Source organism: Strigops habroptila, chromosome 7, assembly GCF_004027225.2.
Source record: "Strigops habroptila isolate Jane chromosome 7, bStrHab1.2.pri, whole genome shotgun sequence".
NCBI lineage: Eukaryota > Metazoa > Chordata > Aves > Psittaciformes > Psittacidae > Strigops > Strigops habroptila.
Window position 1 is genome coordinate 56760782 of NC_044283.2, and position 19279 is coordinate 56780060.

General features: G+C 42.6%; 1 protein-coding gene across 16 annotated transcripts in view; it reads left to right on the top strand.

Moving 5' to 3' along the window:
• The first annotated feature begins 2220 nt into the window (after positions 1-2220).
• EPHA5 (EPH receptor A5) overlaps positions 2221-19279 on the top strand; it is a 200134-nt gene continuing 183075 nt past the window's right edge. For 7 of the 16 annotated variants that reach the window (XM_030491669.1, XM_030491674.1, XM_030491670.1 and 4 more), the window contains exons 1-2: positions 2221-2497; positions 17339-17403. In XM_030491669.1, coding sequence (XP_030347529.1) covers positions 2371-2497; positions 17339-17403 — 192 coding nt within the window. In that variant the 5' untranslated portion in view covers positions 2221-2370. Of the gene's footprint in view, positions 2498-3463; positions 3566-17338; positions 17404-19279 lie in introns of those variants that run through there. The other 9 variants (XM_030491681.1, XM_030491684.1, XM_030491682.1 and 6 more) reach the window with 4 other exon arrangements.

A 19279-nucleotide genomic window follows, 5' to 3' on the forward strand; every position in this document is an offset into this window, starting at 1 on the left:
AATTTCTGTCCTCTCTTTAAGAGCCCACTGGGTGCACTGATAAGGCAATAGGCAGGAGAAAATTGCCTGCTGCAGATTCCTCCCGGTTTTGCCACCAGTCTTTTAGTAGAGTTGTAGAAGACTGAGCCCCCACCAAAAAGGATCCAGCAGACAGTGCATAAAGTTGCAATACCTTGCATTTGGGGATAAGACAATAACCCTTATAAAAATAAGACTGTATTTAGTTTATCAGTACTCAATAATTTACTGGGAGATGAGGTTGGGACACTTCCTGTACCACAGACAGGATGGAGAACAAACCAAATGTCTTGGAATAAGAGCTGGTTTCCTGCAGAGAAAAAAAGGCAGCTAGGATGAAACCTAGAGCATGGTGGCTATTCTTAAATAGCTATAAGCCATATGAAGATAATCTCAGTGCTTCCTAGAAAATTAAAATGTCACTAACATATTATCTGAAATACCTCTAAATTATAAGTCTGGAAGTCTAAACAACAGTTAATGACTGTCAAATACCAGCTGAAAATCAGGAGCAAACAACAGTTTGACATGAGATTGTGATAAGAGACTTGTCTAGCTACAGCAGTCTTGCCCCTTGGCCAATGGAGAGGCCCATCCAGCTTGGCATTTTGCTTGTTCTCTGTCATCTGATCCTTTTTACTATGCTAGTAAGGCACTGTTTCTGATGACATTTTCCTGCGTTGCCCTGATTTCTGGGAGGCAAAACTTAGCACTGCTTCTACAGATGGTAAATCCCTAGAAAGGAGTATACCACATGGTGCTGCTCCCGTCCTGAATCTGATGCAGGGCTGGCATCAATTGTTCTCAGTTGTGATTTATCCCACCTGAGGATCTGGCCATGCAGCTTTATGCAGGGGTGGTCTGACAGCAAACCTTAGCATCTTTTGAACTACAGACCAGTAGGAGATTTGAATAGTGAAATAGTGAAGATCTGATGCACTGCTGTAAACAGATGCATGCCATGCTTCTCATTTGGCTGGTAACTACTGATGTACCTCATGTTGCAAAGCAAAGCCTCCTGCTCGTCCTCCTGGTGGCAGTAAAAATGTTGAATAGCTTAAGGTAGAAAATTCTCTTGCAAAATAAGTAAATGCTTTTGAAAATAATATGCCTGCACAGCTCAGGACTATGCTTATATTTTGGTAGTAGCTGAGGTTTGTATGTGATGCAAGGGCACAGAGAAACACACTGTCCAGCTACTTATGAATAAAAAACGAGCTATGGCAGTGTAGAGAGCTGTGTTATCATCAGTTCCTGGAAGACTACTTGTCTTCTTCAAACTGGCGTCGGGGGCATTGTAATTTTAATTTCAATTTCTTTGGAGCCTGGTCCTAAGCCTTGCCCCCTGGAAAGAGAGCTTTTGCAGGTGCTCTAACTTTGGTTACTGCTGTTATAATATAAATGAACTGGTCAAAATCTTGGCAGTGGAGTGAAATGGAGGAGGCAGCACTGGGTGAGCAGGGTTTTGGTCAACCTTGATTTGCTGCTTGTGCACCTGCAATACTGAGGTTTTGTCTTTATTGGCTCCTCTGGAAGTAGTATCCTCAGGGGAGGAACTGATGCGGGCGAATAAACCTCCAGGAATTAATTTGTCATGCTTTTGGATTGTTGTTTTTTTTGTTTTAAATGAAGATGAAGTGAGTGACAACTAGGGCTCTGAGGGGTGAAAAACCTCAGTGAAAACTTCTATGAAAACAGTTGTCTGTTCTGGATTCAAAGTTGTGCTCTGATGGTGACCTGAGGTTAAAACACACCTGAAAATCATCTTTCTATTGGCTCCATCATGGAGTTTCTGGCATTTTTCATTTCCTGGCCGCGGACGAGCCTTCCTCTCAGGCTTACTCGCCCTGTGAAATTGCGGCTTCCCCGGATCTGTCGGCTGAGAGAGGATGGGGAGAAGTTTTTGGGACCGTGAACCGTGGCGGTTGCGAGGAGTACTGGCGCTCCCCGATTCCTCTCGGTGGATTCCCTGGGGCCCGAGGGACGCCTCGTAGGGACAGCGCTACCACCCACTGTCCCCCACGAGCAGCACAGGTTTCGGGTGAGATGCCACATTTCAGGAGTGGTCCCCGCTGCGCCCCGGTGCTCCCTGCAGCGCAGCGGGCGCCGTCCCCCGCACGGGGATGGCAACGAAGACGACGGCTGCGGCAGCGGGTCCGCCCCGTCGGGGGCGTCTCCGCGGCGGCGCGGGGCCTCCTCCCCTATCCCCGCCCCCCGGCTCCCCAGTCGCGTCGGCCGCTGGACGGGAGCGGAGCGTACCAGAGCTGTGCTGCCAGCCCGCCCCGTCCCGAGCCGACCCGAGCGGGCAGCGCCGCGAGGGAGCCGCCGCCTCATGTGCTGAGGGACGGCGGGATGGGGCCGCGGGGAGCCGGCGGCTGGGCCGGCACTGCCGGGGCGCCGGCTCCCGGTTGGACGTGCCTCCTACCACTGCTGCTGTGCGCCGTGCTTCGGAGTCTGCTGGCCAGCCCCGGCAGCGAGGGTGAGCGGGGACGGTGCGGCCGGGCCGTCGGGGCAGCGCCCACCGAGGAGGGGGGCTGCCCGGCGGTGGGCTTCTTCGGGCTTGTCTGACTCAGATGCGGAACATTTTGTGGGAGGTGAAACGGGGTCTGCCCGCGGGGTGGCGGGTTACTCGCCGGGTGAAGCGAGCGACGCTGGCCGATGGGACTGGGGTGTCCCGGGGAAGGGAGGCGGCTGCGTTCGGGAGCGGTAGCGCTGCCTCGGTGTGTGCACAGATGCCTTGGCACGGGCGCATTTTGCAGTGGTTTGGGTTAGGGTTTTTTGGGGGGAGGTGGGTGGAAAGCAGTATTGTATAGGTGCCACTGCATGGGGACGTTTACACGGGTGGGTTGGCACGGCTGGGTTTCCTAGTGGTTTGCGCAGGGGGAGTTGCACAGGTGCACTCGTGCGGGTGGTTTTGCAGGGCTTCGCACCGGCCGGGCTGCACGGCTGTAGCCGCAGGGCTTCGCACAGGGGAGTTCGCACGGGCATGGGGGTCTGCGGTGCTGCGCGCAGGCGGAGCGGGACCGGGGCTCGGCGGGACCGGGCCGGTGGAGGCTGCCCGGAGGTTGGGAGCCTGCAAGCGTTGACCGCAGTGGGCTTACTTCGTGGCTTGAAATACATGTATAAAGGAGGGGAAGCCGCGGAGGTGTCGGTATTTAACCCGCAACGCCGCGGAGCTCGGCCGCTGGGAATGGTTTTTTTTTTTTTGTTGGTACGTTTGATCTCTGTGAGGCCAATAGCCAAAACCATGTCCAGGCTGCTTGCCTAGCAGGGTACTTCCAGACTTTAAAACCGGACTGGGTTTTTTCCTCTTTGTACGTGGTGTGGGCATTGCTTGGGGCATTTTGTTATTATTTTTGGATCGCGGGTAAGCTGTGGTGTGAAAGCAATGGGTGGAGAAGTTCAGTATCTGAAGGGGATGCTGGCGGCTCGTAGCAGGCTGGCTTGGTGATGCACCGTAATTATTGCTGAAACTCCTTTAGAGGGAGGAAGTGTGCAGGGGCTGGTATAAGAAAACCGTACCAGAATTTCAAGTATGTGGCCTGAGGTAAGCAGCTAGCTGTAATTTGTTTTGGAGAGCGAGAATAACGTGAATCACAGTTTTCTTTAAAAAAAGTGCAGAGGAAGGGAAAAATACTGTTCCTCTGTGTGCGAAGATATCAAATGTTCAGGAAGTGCATTGGTTCGGGGGATGATGGAAGTGGCTATGCCTTGATTAGATAACGGTGGGCCCAGTCCTTCTGCTCCTACATGATTTTGGAGAATTTCACCCGTGGGATCGACGCTGGGGAGGTGGTGTAGATGCTTTCGAAGGGCTTTCCCTGTTACTTGCTTCCTGGGAGGGATTATGTCCTGCGTGCTCTGGATACCTGCTGAGAGACTGGCAGATGCTCCAAGCCCTGTCTTGGTCATCCTTTCCAGTTCTTGGAAAATCTGAATAGTACTGAGGGTCAGCGGTACCGTTGGCTGAGCATAGAGGTGTCTCTGCCATGAACAGGCAACAGTAGAATAGGACTTACTCCACAGGAGACAGTACTGGAAAGGATTAATGAAGCTGCCTAGCAAACGAGTTTAGTGGCATCTTCATGGGCATATTGCAGGGGAATATTACAGTAATGATAAGCAGCACGACCACTTGCTTTGTGGTCTCTCTCCCCCTACTTTTTGTACTGTTGCTCTTACTGTTCCCGTCTCTTTAGTAAATGCAAAGCTAAAAGACTGCAGATAGGAGGGGTCTGACTCTGGACCTGAACTTATTCAATAACTGCTGTCCTTTGCTGCTAGGAGATTTATTTGTAAACAAGCATTTTTTTACAAGTGCTTCTCACAGCATGTCTCATTTGCCAATTACTACTGAACAGCTCTGCTCTGGGAATGGCTCACCCTGCAGTACGTGAAGTCTAATGCATGAGAAACCTCAGCTGCTGAAGTCTGCCTGCCTAGCTGCATGCCACTGACACTTGTGAATTTGGGCTTAAAAAGTTCAGTTTGGCCGTTTCTGGGCTCTGATGAGAGAGATCCTTCCCTGGGGTTGGTTGTCATATTCAACTGGTTGGGTGGAGGTTGCCATCTTAGACCTGTGAATAATATTTTCAAAAGTTAGTGGTATTGTTTTTTTCTGGGGTTTTTTATTATCCCTCATTTTACCATGGTTAAGTAGCCAATACCCTGTGCTGTGTAGGAGTGTAATGTACATGTAGGTGCATAGAGAATAACAAATTCTCATGATTACTTTTTTCTTTAACCCTTCATCACATTGTTTTATTTTTCTAAATCTTACCATAATGCACAGTGACTCGTAGCGTAAGATGCATGCAGGTAACAATTCACAGTGCATGGCTTGCTGTTTTACCCTCTAGTGGAGGGACATTTGGGGGAAAATACTTTAAAAATCTAGGTTAGGATTTTAGGGAGGAGGGAAAAGAGGGTAAATTCGGTGCTTTGATTCTTTAGTGTGGAAATAGCTTTTTTTCGAGGACAGCTGAATTTCAGAAGCTCCTGCCATTTTTTCTGGGGAATTATCAAGTGCCCAGCACATATCATAAGCCTGGTCACTTTCATAGGTAACTTCAGTTATAGATAGAAGGATATACATTAGGAAAATGGATTTATATTTTTTTCAGATTTTCCTATAATAGAGAAATAAAACAAATTTTTATTTTAATAATATATCTCAGTTTATATATTAAAAGTAAACCATATTTCATGCATTTTCAATTATGGTTTAGCCTTTGTTTTCAACTCTTCAGCAGAGTTCATTGATAAAAACCAGAGATTTCCGTCTTTCCTTTTACTACTTCTACAAATTCAGAAATTAGTCACAAAGAAAATGTTCCAAAGAGTACACCATAAGTATTACACTATTTCCAAGTGCCCTTATTTTGGAAGTGCATCATTACTGTAAAATATGTCCCCTATGATAACAGGGTGTGAGAGAAGAGCCCTGCAGTATGTGACTGGGCTTCCTGTACCTCCTTTGGTTTAAAAGTCGGTGTGTTTTAAATCTTTCTGTTGTAGGTACTGGAGTTTGGGAAGTGGCTTGTATAAATTATTTATGTAAAACACAGAATGAAAACATACACCACACACCCCCTCCCAGGTTTGTGATTTGTTATGCATCACCTGTGGCTTTGGATTGGTTTGCAGATCTCATTTGGATGTCACCCAGATGACCTTAAAAAGTGTCATGCAGGCTAATTATTAAAGAGTGGAGTATGTTATATCTGATTGCTTGTAACAAAGTAACTCCACAACATATTTGCGTCATTGTCATTAAATACAAAGTATATTTCATTTTAGGGCTTTTCAGTAGAAGTGCGTGCTGATGAGGCAGTGCTATAACAATTAAGTATATTGTTAAGAAAATAAAAATAAATACAGTTTGAAATAATGACATTGACCTAAATAGAAAAAGGCACGAAAGACAAAGTGAGTCTTTGTAATGTGTCGTATTTGTTTTAAGATTAGAAGGATATCCTTTAGTTACAAACTCCTGCATTTGTTCCTCTTCCTCTTAATTCTTCCAATCTTTTTTGAAGCTTCCTTTATCTTAATGTATCATTTTAATTTTCAATGAATGAATAAATGAGTACAATTAAAGGGGTGGGTCTCGTGCAGGCAAAAATAAAGGAAGATTGTAATTTGTAGATTACTCATGCCAGAGCCTGGAATGAGCCTACCTGTTCTCAGTGTGCTGACTTGTGTGTGTGTTTCATACTGACATATCATTTTGGTGTCGTGGCACACTGGATAAATGTATATTTAGGTATAACATCACAATGTTTATCTTAATCAGTGAATGAAGTCTTTTCGAGGGAGTTATATTTCGTGTATTTAATAGAAGCAGGTGTGAAAATGGTTCTAATTTTCATATCAATGTATTTCAATTAGACTAATGCTTTGGGTAAAAATATACACTATCTGAACATTTTGCTCATTACTTTGCTTCTGGTAGCTTGTCTTGTGTATCATGTATTCACACAGCTATTGCATTTTGTGTAATTATGTAGGAACTAAGTACTGCTAGTATGCATATACCATGTGTATGCAGAACAGGTAAGTTTGGGCACATTTCAGTCTGCTCACAATGCTTTGTAAGGATGCTTTGAGGAGTTATCTGTTCTTTATTTTGTATATTAGAATGGTTCCTGGTGTGCTTTCTGTGATGGCAGAGCATAGCCTCAGTGCTGTATGTTTGTTTTATTCACAGGAGTAATCCCATTAACTTTTAAATTTACTGCAGTGGATTTCCTGGTATGAGAAGGACAGCTCATGTCTAATGGCCTTTTTGGGATCAGTCTGATGTGTGATGTGTGGCATTTGAAGAGGTTTAGAATGACTCAATCATGTCTTTAAAATGGAAACTACTATCCTTTTAACAGTAAAACAACATTTGAAATGCAGCATTTTTAAGTGTATGACTAAACACATTGGTGCCTAATGACACATGTTTAGAAAAAGGGAAATAAACAGTAGCAATGATTGACTATGATAGTACCTGTTTCCTTTTGAAGCTTATTTTAAAAATTGTAATAAATAGTGGGAAACAGGCAAATTGTCTTAAACAGAACCACTGACAGTGCTTATAGTATCGTAAATGTTGACACCGTAATTTGATGTATAAAGAAGCTATTTGCACGTCAATCTACAGATGGGTAAACTAGCAGGTACCATGGGAGAAAAGAAAGCTAGTGGGCTTGTCTGACAACTTCTTCCCCCTCCTCTGTTAACTCTCCCACCATTGCCTCACTTCTTAGCTCCAGTATACAGTCCATCTCCATATTTGCTGTTCTTTCTGTTAAATAAGAGAACAAAATCTCGACTATAAAGAAATGTTTATTCTTTGCATTAAAATACAGTGTTTTGCAGCAGGCTCTGGGGGATTGAAGGCAGGATCAGGATTTAATAAAATCTGTCAGAAATTGCAAAGCTAGAACAGTTTATTATGTGTGCCTTGTTCTCTGATCTTGCTGGTTTTATGCTTTACTGTTCTGAGGATTTCTGTGCTGCTTCTGCAGGAATTCTTGTTCCCAGCACGTGCTGAGCTAGCACAGAGCACTTTACTTGGGCTGAGATTGCTCAGCTCAGCAATGGGCTTGGACCCTGTTGACTGTAGGGTCTTGAGCAGAAGTAGGACTGTTAGATGTCCCTAGTCCTTTTTACTTTTACTCAGTTCCTGTAAGTGCGCGGGAATGTATACTCTTGAATAAAGATGAGCTTTAAACATTGCTCAGGGGTGTCAGGGAAGTGAGACCCAGACCCTGCCCCAGAATAAAAAGAAAACAAACTCTTGGCTTATTTTTTTCTCGCTTCCTCTTTAGCAAATAAATTGACATCTGTATGTGGCTCAAGGGCAAAATGAGAAGTAAAAAAAACCCAAACTCACACAGATTTGTCACTTTATCGAAGCACTAAATTTCTTGGTTATTAAGTGCTCACTTCTATGGAGGAAAGAGTATTCAGTGAGGCTCTTCAGCAGATACTCAGCCTACTATCCAATAAAAGGTTAAAAAAAAAAAAAATTATGCTTTTAGTAAAACATCTAAACACATAATTGAAATATTGGTCATAAGTGCACCTTTCTCAGTGACCGTAAGTGCTGGTGAGAGATGGGACCTCATTTCGACTGGGGTAGGCTTGAGCTAAGTATTTTTCTTTACTCAGAGAATGTTGAAGAATTACTGTGTTAATGATTGCATTGGAGTGAGCAATTTTTTTATAACTTACTCTTTACTAAACTCATTTTCTTTGATCTTTGCTGTAAAATTGCTGTATATTTTAAAAGCTAGTAGCGAATCCTTTTTTTCCTTTGAAAATGTATTTTGTTGGTAAGATATCCCTGGTTTTTGGCACAGGCAGAATGGAGGGATGGATTGTCCTCTGTGTTCACATCGTGCCTATCTCTCCTTGCTCTGCAACTGGCTGGACATTGAGGTGATAGGTTTTGCTGAGGTGAAAGTGTTTGTAGCCCCAGTTGCTTTCACAGCCTTCTATATTGGCAAACTTAAGCACTGGCCTTCAGTAGCTTAGGTCTCTCTAGGGATTTGTTACCCTTTTAGTTGTCTGTTTGACCTATTATATCTCTTACAGTCTCAGTTTTGGTATTTGCTATGGCTTTAGCTAGTGCAGTATCTGAGCCTGTCTGAAGGTTTAATGTGCTTATCCTCTTGGAGATAGAAAGCAATTATCCCTGTCTTCTGCAAGGAAGCCAGTTAAGAGGGGACAGTCAGGAGGAGATGGAAACATCATGATTCACAGCACTTCTGGGTGTGGGAGGTGATAGGTGGCTGTTTGTAGAGGTTCAGTGGCATGTTGACTGCTGTGGACAAGTGTGGTGGAACCTGCAGGCTGCCCTGAGCTGTGTATATGAGCATGGCCTTCCTGCTTCTGCTTTGCAAAGAGGACTAAAGATGCTTTGGTTCAGAACAATTGGGAGCATGCTATGACTGTCTCACTGGGAGAGCTGGTTGTGGGAAACGCCTTTTTTTCTTTCTCTCTTTGCTGGTATTTGAGTTGTGCAGGAGGTTTGTTAGAAGGACTTTGGCCAGGTAGAGCTGCTCAGGTGACCGCTAGCTGGAAGGATGAGATGTCTGCTGGAGAAGGTGATACAGCATGTACTGTCACAGCAGATCGGGGAATACCTGCATGAGCTGGTCTGGCAGCCTTAAGGGAGAAGGTAACCCTTGCCCCTTGTCCTATCCCAGCAAGCTCCTGAGCATCAGCAGGGGTTCAGCTGATATGCTTCTGAGCACACTGTGCCTTGGGGATGTGCATGGAGGGGAAACAGTACCCTGCCAAAGCTGAGCACTTCTAGGTTTAGGTAGCTGTGTAGCAGATATTGAAGCTGTAGGAGAGAGGGCAGGATCCCTAGGCTTGCAGGTTTTCATGCCAGCTCCTTAATTTTGGTGCAAGAGGCAGTACTGAAGTGTCTTGCCAAGATATTAACTCCTGGAGTATCTGACCTGGATACTTAATGTTAGAAAGAGGTCAGGCCAACCAGTCTGAACTTTGCAATTCTCTGAGAGCACAGAGAAACACCTGGGAGGAAAATAATTATTCACCATTGGTAATATGCAATTCATTATGTTTCTGGGTGGACTTTTCTGGTATCACTTTTTAAATTGTTCTGCATGTCCCAAACCAGTGAAACTACTTGGGGAAATTATCTGCATACTTGCCTTTAAGTTAATTTATCAAAAAACCCAGCCATTTTGGTTTATCCATTTTTGCTTTACTAATATTTACACACTTTTTTTTTTTTTTTTTAGTGTGTTGGCGATGTGCTGTTCCCACTAGCAACCTCCATCCTCTTCCCGGAACAGAAATAGAAGGGATAAACTGTCAACCCCCTGAAAAGCTGATAGATCATCTTAAACATTTTTTTTTCCTCCCAAATGCTATCTCAGCATTATGTCAGTTCCTTTTTTTCTACTTGAGTGAACTCAGTGGCAGCAGAGTAGTCATTATTGTCAACAGAAAGGCTTTATTGGTGCTGGACATTGAGGTCTTGCGAGTCCACTGGTAGTGAAAGATGACAGCCTTGACAGGTCTGGATGTGTCTGTGCCAGATTTCTTTCCTTTTGTTTCCTTGTATGCGTAACGGAATTTGTTCACCACATCTTTTAGGATACCTTTTAGGAATGGAGACTGTATTTGTTTCAGTTGGCAATGCTCAGATTTAGGGAAGAAGGTGAGATATCATCTTAGCACTGCCAGCCGGTGTTTTGATTGCATTGGGAAGCTGTTGGGATTTTTAGGGCTTGACTTCATGTATGTGTTTAATAAGGTGCTTGCTTTAAGTAGGGTCCTTAACAAACTGTCTGCCTTTTTCAGTGGCTTGAAGTGGCTGGAGACCTTGGGTCTGCAGGCAGCACTGGTATTTTGTTTCTTCACGCAGACTAATTTTCAGGTTGCTGATTGCAGGTGCTGGTTGTATCTTGCCTTCAGTGGAAGCTGCTTCTTCGTTCTTACTGGCAAAATGATACTTGCCCAGATGGTTTCCCCAAAAGATTTGTGCTGTGGCCAGCTCAAAGATCGACTATAGTGTTGGTACAGCATTGTTTCCGTTCTTATGAGTGGGACTGGAAGTATTTTACTAGCTTTCTTCACAGTGAATAAAAATTTTTGAATTACATGGTGATTTTTGGTGGGAATGGGGGTGTTTGCCATTACAAAAGAAAAAAGGCAAACCATACTGAAGTTTTTAAGTTTTCAGGGATTTTGGTGTCAAGCTAATAATCTCCTGAGCTTCTGCTTATAAGCTATGTATGGTGGGAAGAACAAACAACTGCCTCTTGTGCAGGTCCTTGTAAAGAACCAAGTTCAGTTGTCGACATGGCTTGGGGTCCCACTCCCTGGTGCTACAGCTGGTGCTGTGCCTGTGGGGAAAAAAATACAGCCAACCCAAAGAATTTTGTCAGAGGGCAGTATCGCACCCCTCATAAACAGTGTGTTCAAACAAATTACAGACGTTAATGCAGAAATTACTGGCTAAAATTCTCTGGCTTGATGTTATGATTGCAGTTGTCCATCTGGCCTTAAAAACCTGTGAATATCTGATGCAGATTCTAGTGTTTTGGCTCTTGCTATAAAAGGGAATAGTGAGAAAACTTGGAGCAGAATGAAGCCAACATAATAAAATATAAATCTGCAGTTAATATTAGTTTGCGAGTTCATTAAGTAGTGTATATTTTCTTCCTCCAGTGGGCCATAAATAATAGGTACTGCTACAGCTTGCACTCTGCTGTAGCTTGTTTCCACTGATGGAAACGTTTCAGAGGTTCTTGCCTCTGTGTGTTGTGTTTGGTCCCAACTCAGTGCAGCTAATTAATTCAAAACGTCTGCTCCCTGTTGACTTTGATTTCTTTTAAGAGTTTGTTTTTTTAATTTGTTTTTGTTTTCCTGGGTTATTTTTGACTGTCACTTGTTGGAGTGCATTGGATTTATACTTTTTGAAGAAATACTTGGCACATCAGGGAAAACAGTTGGAAAATGAATGGCTACAGTACTGCAATAAAGACAGTGAAGATTTATGAAGCAGGAAAACTCATGATGAAGAGTCCTCTGCAGTCAGTGTGTCTTGGTAGTGCTGTGAACTCCAGGAGTGCAGGAGGAAGGATGGGGGACGTATGCAGTGTCAGGAGAAACCAGCTCTGTTAATGATGATGTTTGGCAGCTATATGCCTGCCTTGGGCAGAGGGAAAGAGGAATGAAGCTTGGTGGAAAGCCTGTGATGCTATTCAGGAGACCTCTCAATGAGGGTCGGGTACGCAGTGCTGTTGTCACATCTTGTTGTGCACCTTGACACCCATTCAGCAGAATGTTTTACCCGGTGTTTAATTGGCAGTGTGTGAGTATTCCCATGTGAGGTTTCTCACAAGTACTTTAAATGTAGTTGGTCCCATAAGCTATGGTCACAGCTGGGGCTACCTTGGTGTAGCTCTGGCCTTTCCATGGATGGCTACATCCTGCAAAGTGCTGTGAAGAGGGCCAGAGGCTGCAGGAGGAACCTTGAGGAGGATGTAAAAGCACTTGATTCACACTTTTAGACTCAGGCTACCTAAAACAATGTTCATATTCCTGTTCAGTTTGTAACAAATGTGTTAAACCAGAGTTTTGCTTCATTTGCTTAAAATGAAACATTAGAAATCATGCGATGTTTTGAAATATTTATGCAGGCTTTAAGGAAGATTTCTTCTGTTTGTTTTGTGATGGAAACTGTACTTACAGGGTATTGATTTGGTCAAGGAGGATGTTCTTTTCCTCCTGCTTTATGTGTGTTTCAGTGAGATAAGATTCTTGTGGTTTTACAGCTTCATGGCATGAACTCCATCAGCTTTTGCTATCCTGATCATTTTGCCTGTTCTAGAGCAATTTTTCAGGATAACTTTTGGTGAAGTGTGGCCTATGGTAGGCCGTAGCCTGCAAATGGTGCTACTGAAAAGCAGGACTACTCCAGTGTATAAGGATTTAGCGGAAATCAGCTCAAAGACCGTGGCAACCCAGAAGAGTTCCATCTTCTGTATGCCTGCAGAGACTTTGCTGTAATGTGAGCAATGAAGTGTTTCTGGAAGATCCTTAGGTACTGAAATGGCAGGAGGCTGGTAGGATCAGAAATGCTCAGTGGTTTAGACTGTTGGTAGGAGGTTTCTATTTTTTATTTTTTCCCAGCTTGTTTCCCCTGCTCCCTTCTCCCCCATTTGGAATTGGAGTGAAGAAGCTGAAGCTGCTCCAGCTGATTCTGCTCCAGACTAGATCCAGAGGAGCCATTTTGCTTCAGTGGCGTGACCAAAAATTCCATGGATCAGTGGCTTGTACTTGAGGCATTGTATCATTATGACAAACATAATGTTTTGCCTTATACCGCCACATGGCACTATGTTAGATAGCTGTGTCAGATGGCGTGCTTTGCTATGTATGCACCAATACTGGTTTAGGTCAACGTTGAATACCATCAGCCCTGGTAGTTCTTGTGCTTGCAGCCATGGTGAAGCTGCTGAATGCTGGCTGTATGAATGTGACAAGGTCACTTGAGTAAAAAGCTATATCCAGTCTCCCTGTTGGAGATTCCTGAGTGAAAACAACACTGTTAATTTACCAGCTAGAGATGAGGGTAAAGTTTTACATCACTTCTGGTTTTATTGTGACTTGATTGCTCACCTGTAGTAACCAGCCTGTCGGAGAACAAGAGAGTATGCAAATTCCCTAGGCTGTTCTGTATTAAAAAAGAAAAAAGACTGTGCTATAACTTTAGACTTAATCATCATTTATCCTACCCTGAAGGCATGGAAGTTAATGATGATACAGATCTGTGTGGCTTTGTGTTCCTCTTGACTGAGCATTAGAAATAATTAGGGCTTGTGGGATGGATGCACTGATGGTGGAGATGAGCAGAAAACATTTTTGAATGTGTATATGTGCCTCTTCCAAGTTTGCTGGCAAAGATACAGGTTACATGTGTGCTTATGGGCTCTGAGATTTCTTGCCTGTTTGTTGAGACATAGCTAGCTAGTGCTGAGAAAAAGGAAGTGGGAATAAGTGAGCTCTGTTATTTTGGAGGCTTTTAAGATTATGAGCCAAGCAGAGTTACTAGTGACTTCTGGAGATACTTCTTCACTGTAAGCTCTCCTGCACTGAGTCCTGCAGAGCACAGCTCTAGATTATGACTGTAGAGTATCTACAGCATTGCGTCTAGCCTGGGAGACGCAAGCTATACAAGAGCTGGTGCTAAACCTCTTGAAGTGTGGAAGCCTTAAGTATATAGTTGGAGGTTTTCCTGAATTACCTCCTTCAGTGACCTGAGTGTTTGGATCAGTTAGTTATTAGCCATACCCAGATGCATGCTGATAGTCATCACAGGTCGGATGGGGACAAAGTGGTTCTGCTGCTCAGGAGAAGACCTCTGGTCTCTTTCTTTCTGTGGGTTGAATGAAAACCAGTTTCAGAGGTTTTTATTCAGGTGCAAAAAAACCTCACCTCTTCCTACATAGCCATGCAATGAATTATGGAAGCATCTTTTTGGGATGGTGGCAGACTTTATAGTCTCTGCTAAAATGGTTTCTTCTGTGTTGTGCAGGTACCTGCTTTACCTGCTGTTTGCCCACTGTTTCTTCCCCTACCTGCAGTTTTTTAGATGATAGCCATTTCAGCAAAAATGCTGTTTGTGCTAGGCTGGAAGGTGGTGGGAAGAGAGTTGGTGCTGAGCCTATATGGACTTATGTAATGGGACTGTGTGCTGGTCGCCTCTCCGGCAGGGCAGGATGGAAAGGCTGCCCGAGTATCCCAAAAGTGTTTGGTAGCACCATCATCCTGCATGGGGAGCTCTTGCAGCTGGGTTGTTGGAGGAGCCACCCCTTTGGAGAGGGAATGCTGGAACTCTGGCCTGGTTCAAGGCTGAATCGGGGTGGAATTGGGACCCAGGAATGATACAAGTAGAGCTTGTTGCTTTTTGTCTTTCTGGTATCTGAATTTTGGGTTACTGTGCTGCACCTGTCAAAAGGTGTATCCAGTCCTCTCCTTTTTTTTCTTTTTTTTTTGTTCTTTGCATAAGTCTACTGAAATAAGGGAGGAATTGAGTCTTTTCTAATTGGAAATTTAGTATTCAGTTCTGCTGGCTGACTCATCGGTAGGAAGATTCTCACTGACTTGAGTTAGAGTTGAATGGGTTGTATTATCTTTTCACATGAAGAAAATTATTTTGAAATTGAAGTTAATAACTGCAATTTTAAAATTGTTGTTGATAGGTAATATTTAGTTGTATCTTGTTATTTTTATGATCTGATGTTTGAATAAAGCATTTTTTCTTCTTTTCCTTAAAAGCATGTCATGAAGAAGTTTGTGGCATCAAACACACCATCTAATTACATTCATTAGTAGCATCTCCAGGACAAGTTTTAATTAAGTTGTACAATGTAGATCAATACTTGTTTTGCATCCATTGCAACTTACGACAGGAATATATTGTTCTGCACAGTTTAATTACAGTGACTGTAATAGAAAGAATTTGAGTAAACCTGCCAGTTTGGCAATCACACTCCTGTCTCTTGCTTTTTAAAATAGCATACAGTTATAATACGGGACATGTTATTTATGTGTGTCCTATTCCGAAGAATATATTAAGATCATTCTTTTTACCCTATTGAAAAGAAAATGCAGTGTAGTTCAGGAGCACTTGGATACTGGTACTTGACTTCAACTGGAAGAGGAGAAATTAATGAGCATTTTTCCTCAGGACTTTGGGAGGGGAAAGGCTGCCCATCACTAGGTGATGTATCTAGTGGTAGATAACAGGAATGCTTTTATTTTGCCTGGACTGTGAGGTGGAAAGCCACCTAATTGTATGTTTGCTTACTGTGAATATAGCTCATTGTGGTCTCTAAGTATTACTTCCACCAAATGTCCTGTAGATTGGTAGTGTTGCCAGCTCCCAACTGTTTTCTGTTTTGGCAGGAGAAAGCAATCCAGGCATGAAAACCCTGAGCCACCAAATGTTTTTGCTCAACTTAATGAAGATATACTTGGCTAGGTGGAACATCTATATACCTTATGGTAGTGTCCTGCAGTAATACTTGCATACATTGTGAAAATATCTGGATAGACAGCTCTTTTAAGATAGATATTTGATGCCAGAGCTGAGAACTGATTGTTTTTCTATCTCAGCATTGTAATTTTGTGTCTTGGGCTGGTTTTGTGTACAAGGAATTATAGCAGTCAGCCTTCACTATGGTACAATGATTTTTAAACTAAATATATTGTTTAATAATTTTAAAATATTAGATTTAATATTAGATTTAAATTATTTAATATTATATTTAAGATTTTAAAGGAACATACCTTTTAGTATAGGTACTTCTGGAGTTTCTTACTATTTGTCTTGAAATTGTGTAATCCTGATATCAGAGGAACTTACTTGGCAGCATTGGCAATTTCGTCTGCAGATCCCTGCAGTAGCATGACCTGGGTCTGGTGTAAGGTAGGCTCTGTATGCCTTGTAGGTGTTTCTGTTGGTGTATTTGGCTGTGCAGAGGCAGCAAATCAGCCTGATAATGGTGAGGGTAATGATACTCACATCCTTTGTTCTTGTGCATGCAACCTGTTTGTTCCTCTTCTCTATCAATCTTTAAGTACCTACATGGTTGCATTTCTAAAGGAGTGAGTGCAGAGCCTCCTCCATCTGTTTCAAGCTTGTTCTTGGGCTATATCATCATGGGCTGGGAAGTTTTGAAACTCCAACTGGGAAAACTTCCAGTGGGATTTTTAAGGAGCACATAGGGTGGAGATCAGGAATTGAAGACCCATGGAAATTGCTTCCTTCTCAGGAAGGACATGAGTACAAAAAGTGAGGTATCACACAAATATGCTGTGAGAAGTGAGTGTTGTAATCCAAAGACAAGGAAGTGTGCTTCTAAAGTAGAAGAAAGCTCTTCATAGGTTGAGATTTTGGATGACAGCTGTTGACGCAGAGACAAGCTTTTTACTTCAAGATTTAAAACCCTAAATACAGGTGGTGAAAGCTGAGCACCAGAAGCTTCTGTAATTTTTCTTAGCTAAGTGTGTGTAGATTTAGTTACTTCACACTTTTTACTCAGTATTTCAGGTAACATGAAGGGTGGGGGGGAAGTGTTGGTAGTTTAGGAATATTTTTTTGCTGTTTAATGTAAATTGCTGATTGCTTATATGTATCTTAAAGCTCCTCCAAATTTGTGTGTGTGGAAAAAAAATAATTCCTTGGATACCTTATCATGAAGTTGTCAAAGACTTGGGGAAAAATGTGGGAGATAGAATAGATTACTGGTAACAGTAATACTATAATACCTGCACATAAAATACTTTGAAAATTAATGATAATCTGGTAACTCTGCATGCTATTTCTTGTTTCGTTTTGTCTTCAAGGCCTGTTTATGCTAAAAGCATGTGCTACCTTAGAAGAAACGTATGTGTAAACCTGCATAGATGTTTGTGTGTACAGCTGTATACTGTATGTCTTACATATGCACGTAAACACACGGTGTGCATTATGTATTTATTCCCCACAAAAGACCAGATCCTAGGAATGGGAAGGATCTGGATGTTGCAAGAGTTTAGTGCATTTGCAATTTGGTTTCAGTGACAGATCTCAAAGGAATAAAGTAATGCATACATAGAACTGTTTTCAGTATATGACCTCATTGTTAGTTACTGCATTGTTGTTCTGCTTTACAAAAATCCAACTTCCTTAGCTAATTTTAAGCAGCTTGTTTTCTCTAGTCACCTAAACCTTGAAATATTTATTGAATTTTGTAATCCATCCATCTTTAATGGTTTTTTTTAATCTTATTTTTAGTGAACTTACTGGACTCACGGACAGTAATGGGGGATCTAGGATGGATAGCCTACCCAAAAAATGGGGTAAGTCTCTGTTGTTGTTTGCTTTCTCTCTCGCAAATTATACTAATCGTTTCCATTCGGAAAGTAGACTACTGGGCTTAAAAACTCCCTGGAGTGGTTTGTCAGCAATGGAGGGAGAAAAATAAAACAACAAGCTGTGACTGGAAAAATGGAGCTGTGTGGCTAGGGGATTGATTTATTTATGCAGTGGAGCCAGCCACAAGTATTAAAAAAAACTCCATAAGTCAGCCCCCTCGCTCCTTCCCTCATCAAGAAAATCCATAAGGTTATTTAGAATTTTAAGTTCTAAATTCCTGCTCTGCTTGAGCCTTTGGGGTAAATGTACAACGCAATTTCCTGGAAATCTTTTTCTGAAACACAGGCCCTGGGATATTGCTGTTAGATTTAAATAAGCAGGGCAGTTCAGAAATACTTCTCAGGCCCAAGATAAAATTCTGAGAGCTGATAAAACTGGAGCAGGAGCTGAGTTTTAAGCACCTTGAAGAGCGTCACTTCTCACTGAGAACTGGAAGAACCTGGCCTCCTAATTTGATACCTGAAGTAAGTGCTAGAGTTCAGATGCATTAATACCCTCCACTGTGTCTGCCTGGCCTGGCTACATTTGTGTGAGCAGTCATTGCTGTGACTTTGGCTTGGCTAAGGCATCCTCAATGCTGTACCGTAACAAAGCTTTGGTACAGTCTTGAAAGGTTGACTTATACACAGCGCTGAGTATTCCTGTCAGTTCCTGGCAGCCATGAGCACCATCTGAGGTGAGAAATCATCCCAAGACAGAAATGCTGCATGACTGAGCCCTCCAACAGAGCAGCTCTCAGTAACGTGTTGTTCCAGAGTGTGTCGCCAGCTAAAATGGGCTGCACAATTGTCCTGGGCTCCAGTTGGATTGTCATAAAAATGGTGGCAGTGTTTATGAAATGCAGCCAACCCTGCATATATATGTATTACACAGTGAATTAAAATCTGGCTTTCCATATATTCTGTGTGGATGAAAGGTGGCAGAAATGGCAGCTTCACTAAGACAAGCTGCATGTTTCCAGGCACTGGTTATGGCAGGGGTGTAAAAGCTACATGGAGAGCGGAGTTTATCCTCAACTCAGTTGAGGATAGATCTAAGATCTAATCCTGTTGCAGTTAAAGTCTATAACAATAATTTTTATCTATTAATTTAAACTTGAGAACTAAACTTGCTCCCCTTACATGTGTGGGCATCAGAATAACGAGTACTAGATGTGCTAGCAGAGCAATGTGTTGGTTCCATGGCACGCTATGAAGAGCCTGATGTCCACTTCTTAATAGAAGTTTTTTCCTTTTTGAACACCTCTTGATATTCTTCCTATGCTATAAAGCATAGTTGCTGAATATTCCAGTGTCCTTACAGGAATATCAGTATTAAAATAACGAGGCCTGATGAGTTCAGAAGACTGCTGAGTCTGTATAGGTAGATGAGTAAATGTAAAGCTAAATATCCCATGCATATGCCTCAGTTGTATCTTTTAATTATTTAGAGACACTTCTCTATATTTACAAGCTCAATTTCCAAACAGCACTTGGAAGTGCACTCATGAATGCCAAATGAATGGTTACTCACTCAATAGGGAGATTTTTTTTTTTTCTTCCTTAAATTAACTTCCACAAATAAAAAGTGAATCAGGCAGTTGGTTTTAAATTTCCAGAGATGTCCTCTTAATCTTCTTTGTTTTCGTGGGACATCATAAAAATTTAGGAGGTCAGCCCAATTGTCTCTTTTTTGGCCTAATATATTTGCAGGATTTTACAAGTACTTTCCAGAGTTACTTCTCTAACTGCCTTATCTGCTTTGCAATCAGCTATGCTGCACTCATGCACTGTTTACTTACTTTTTAAAAAAGATCTGCCT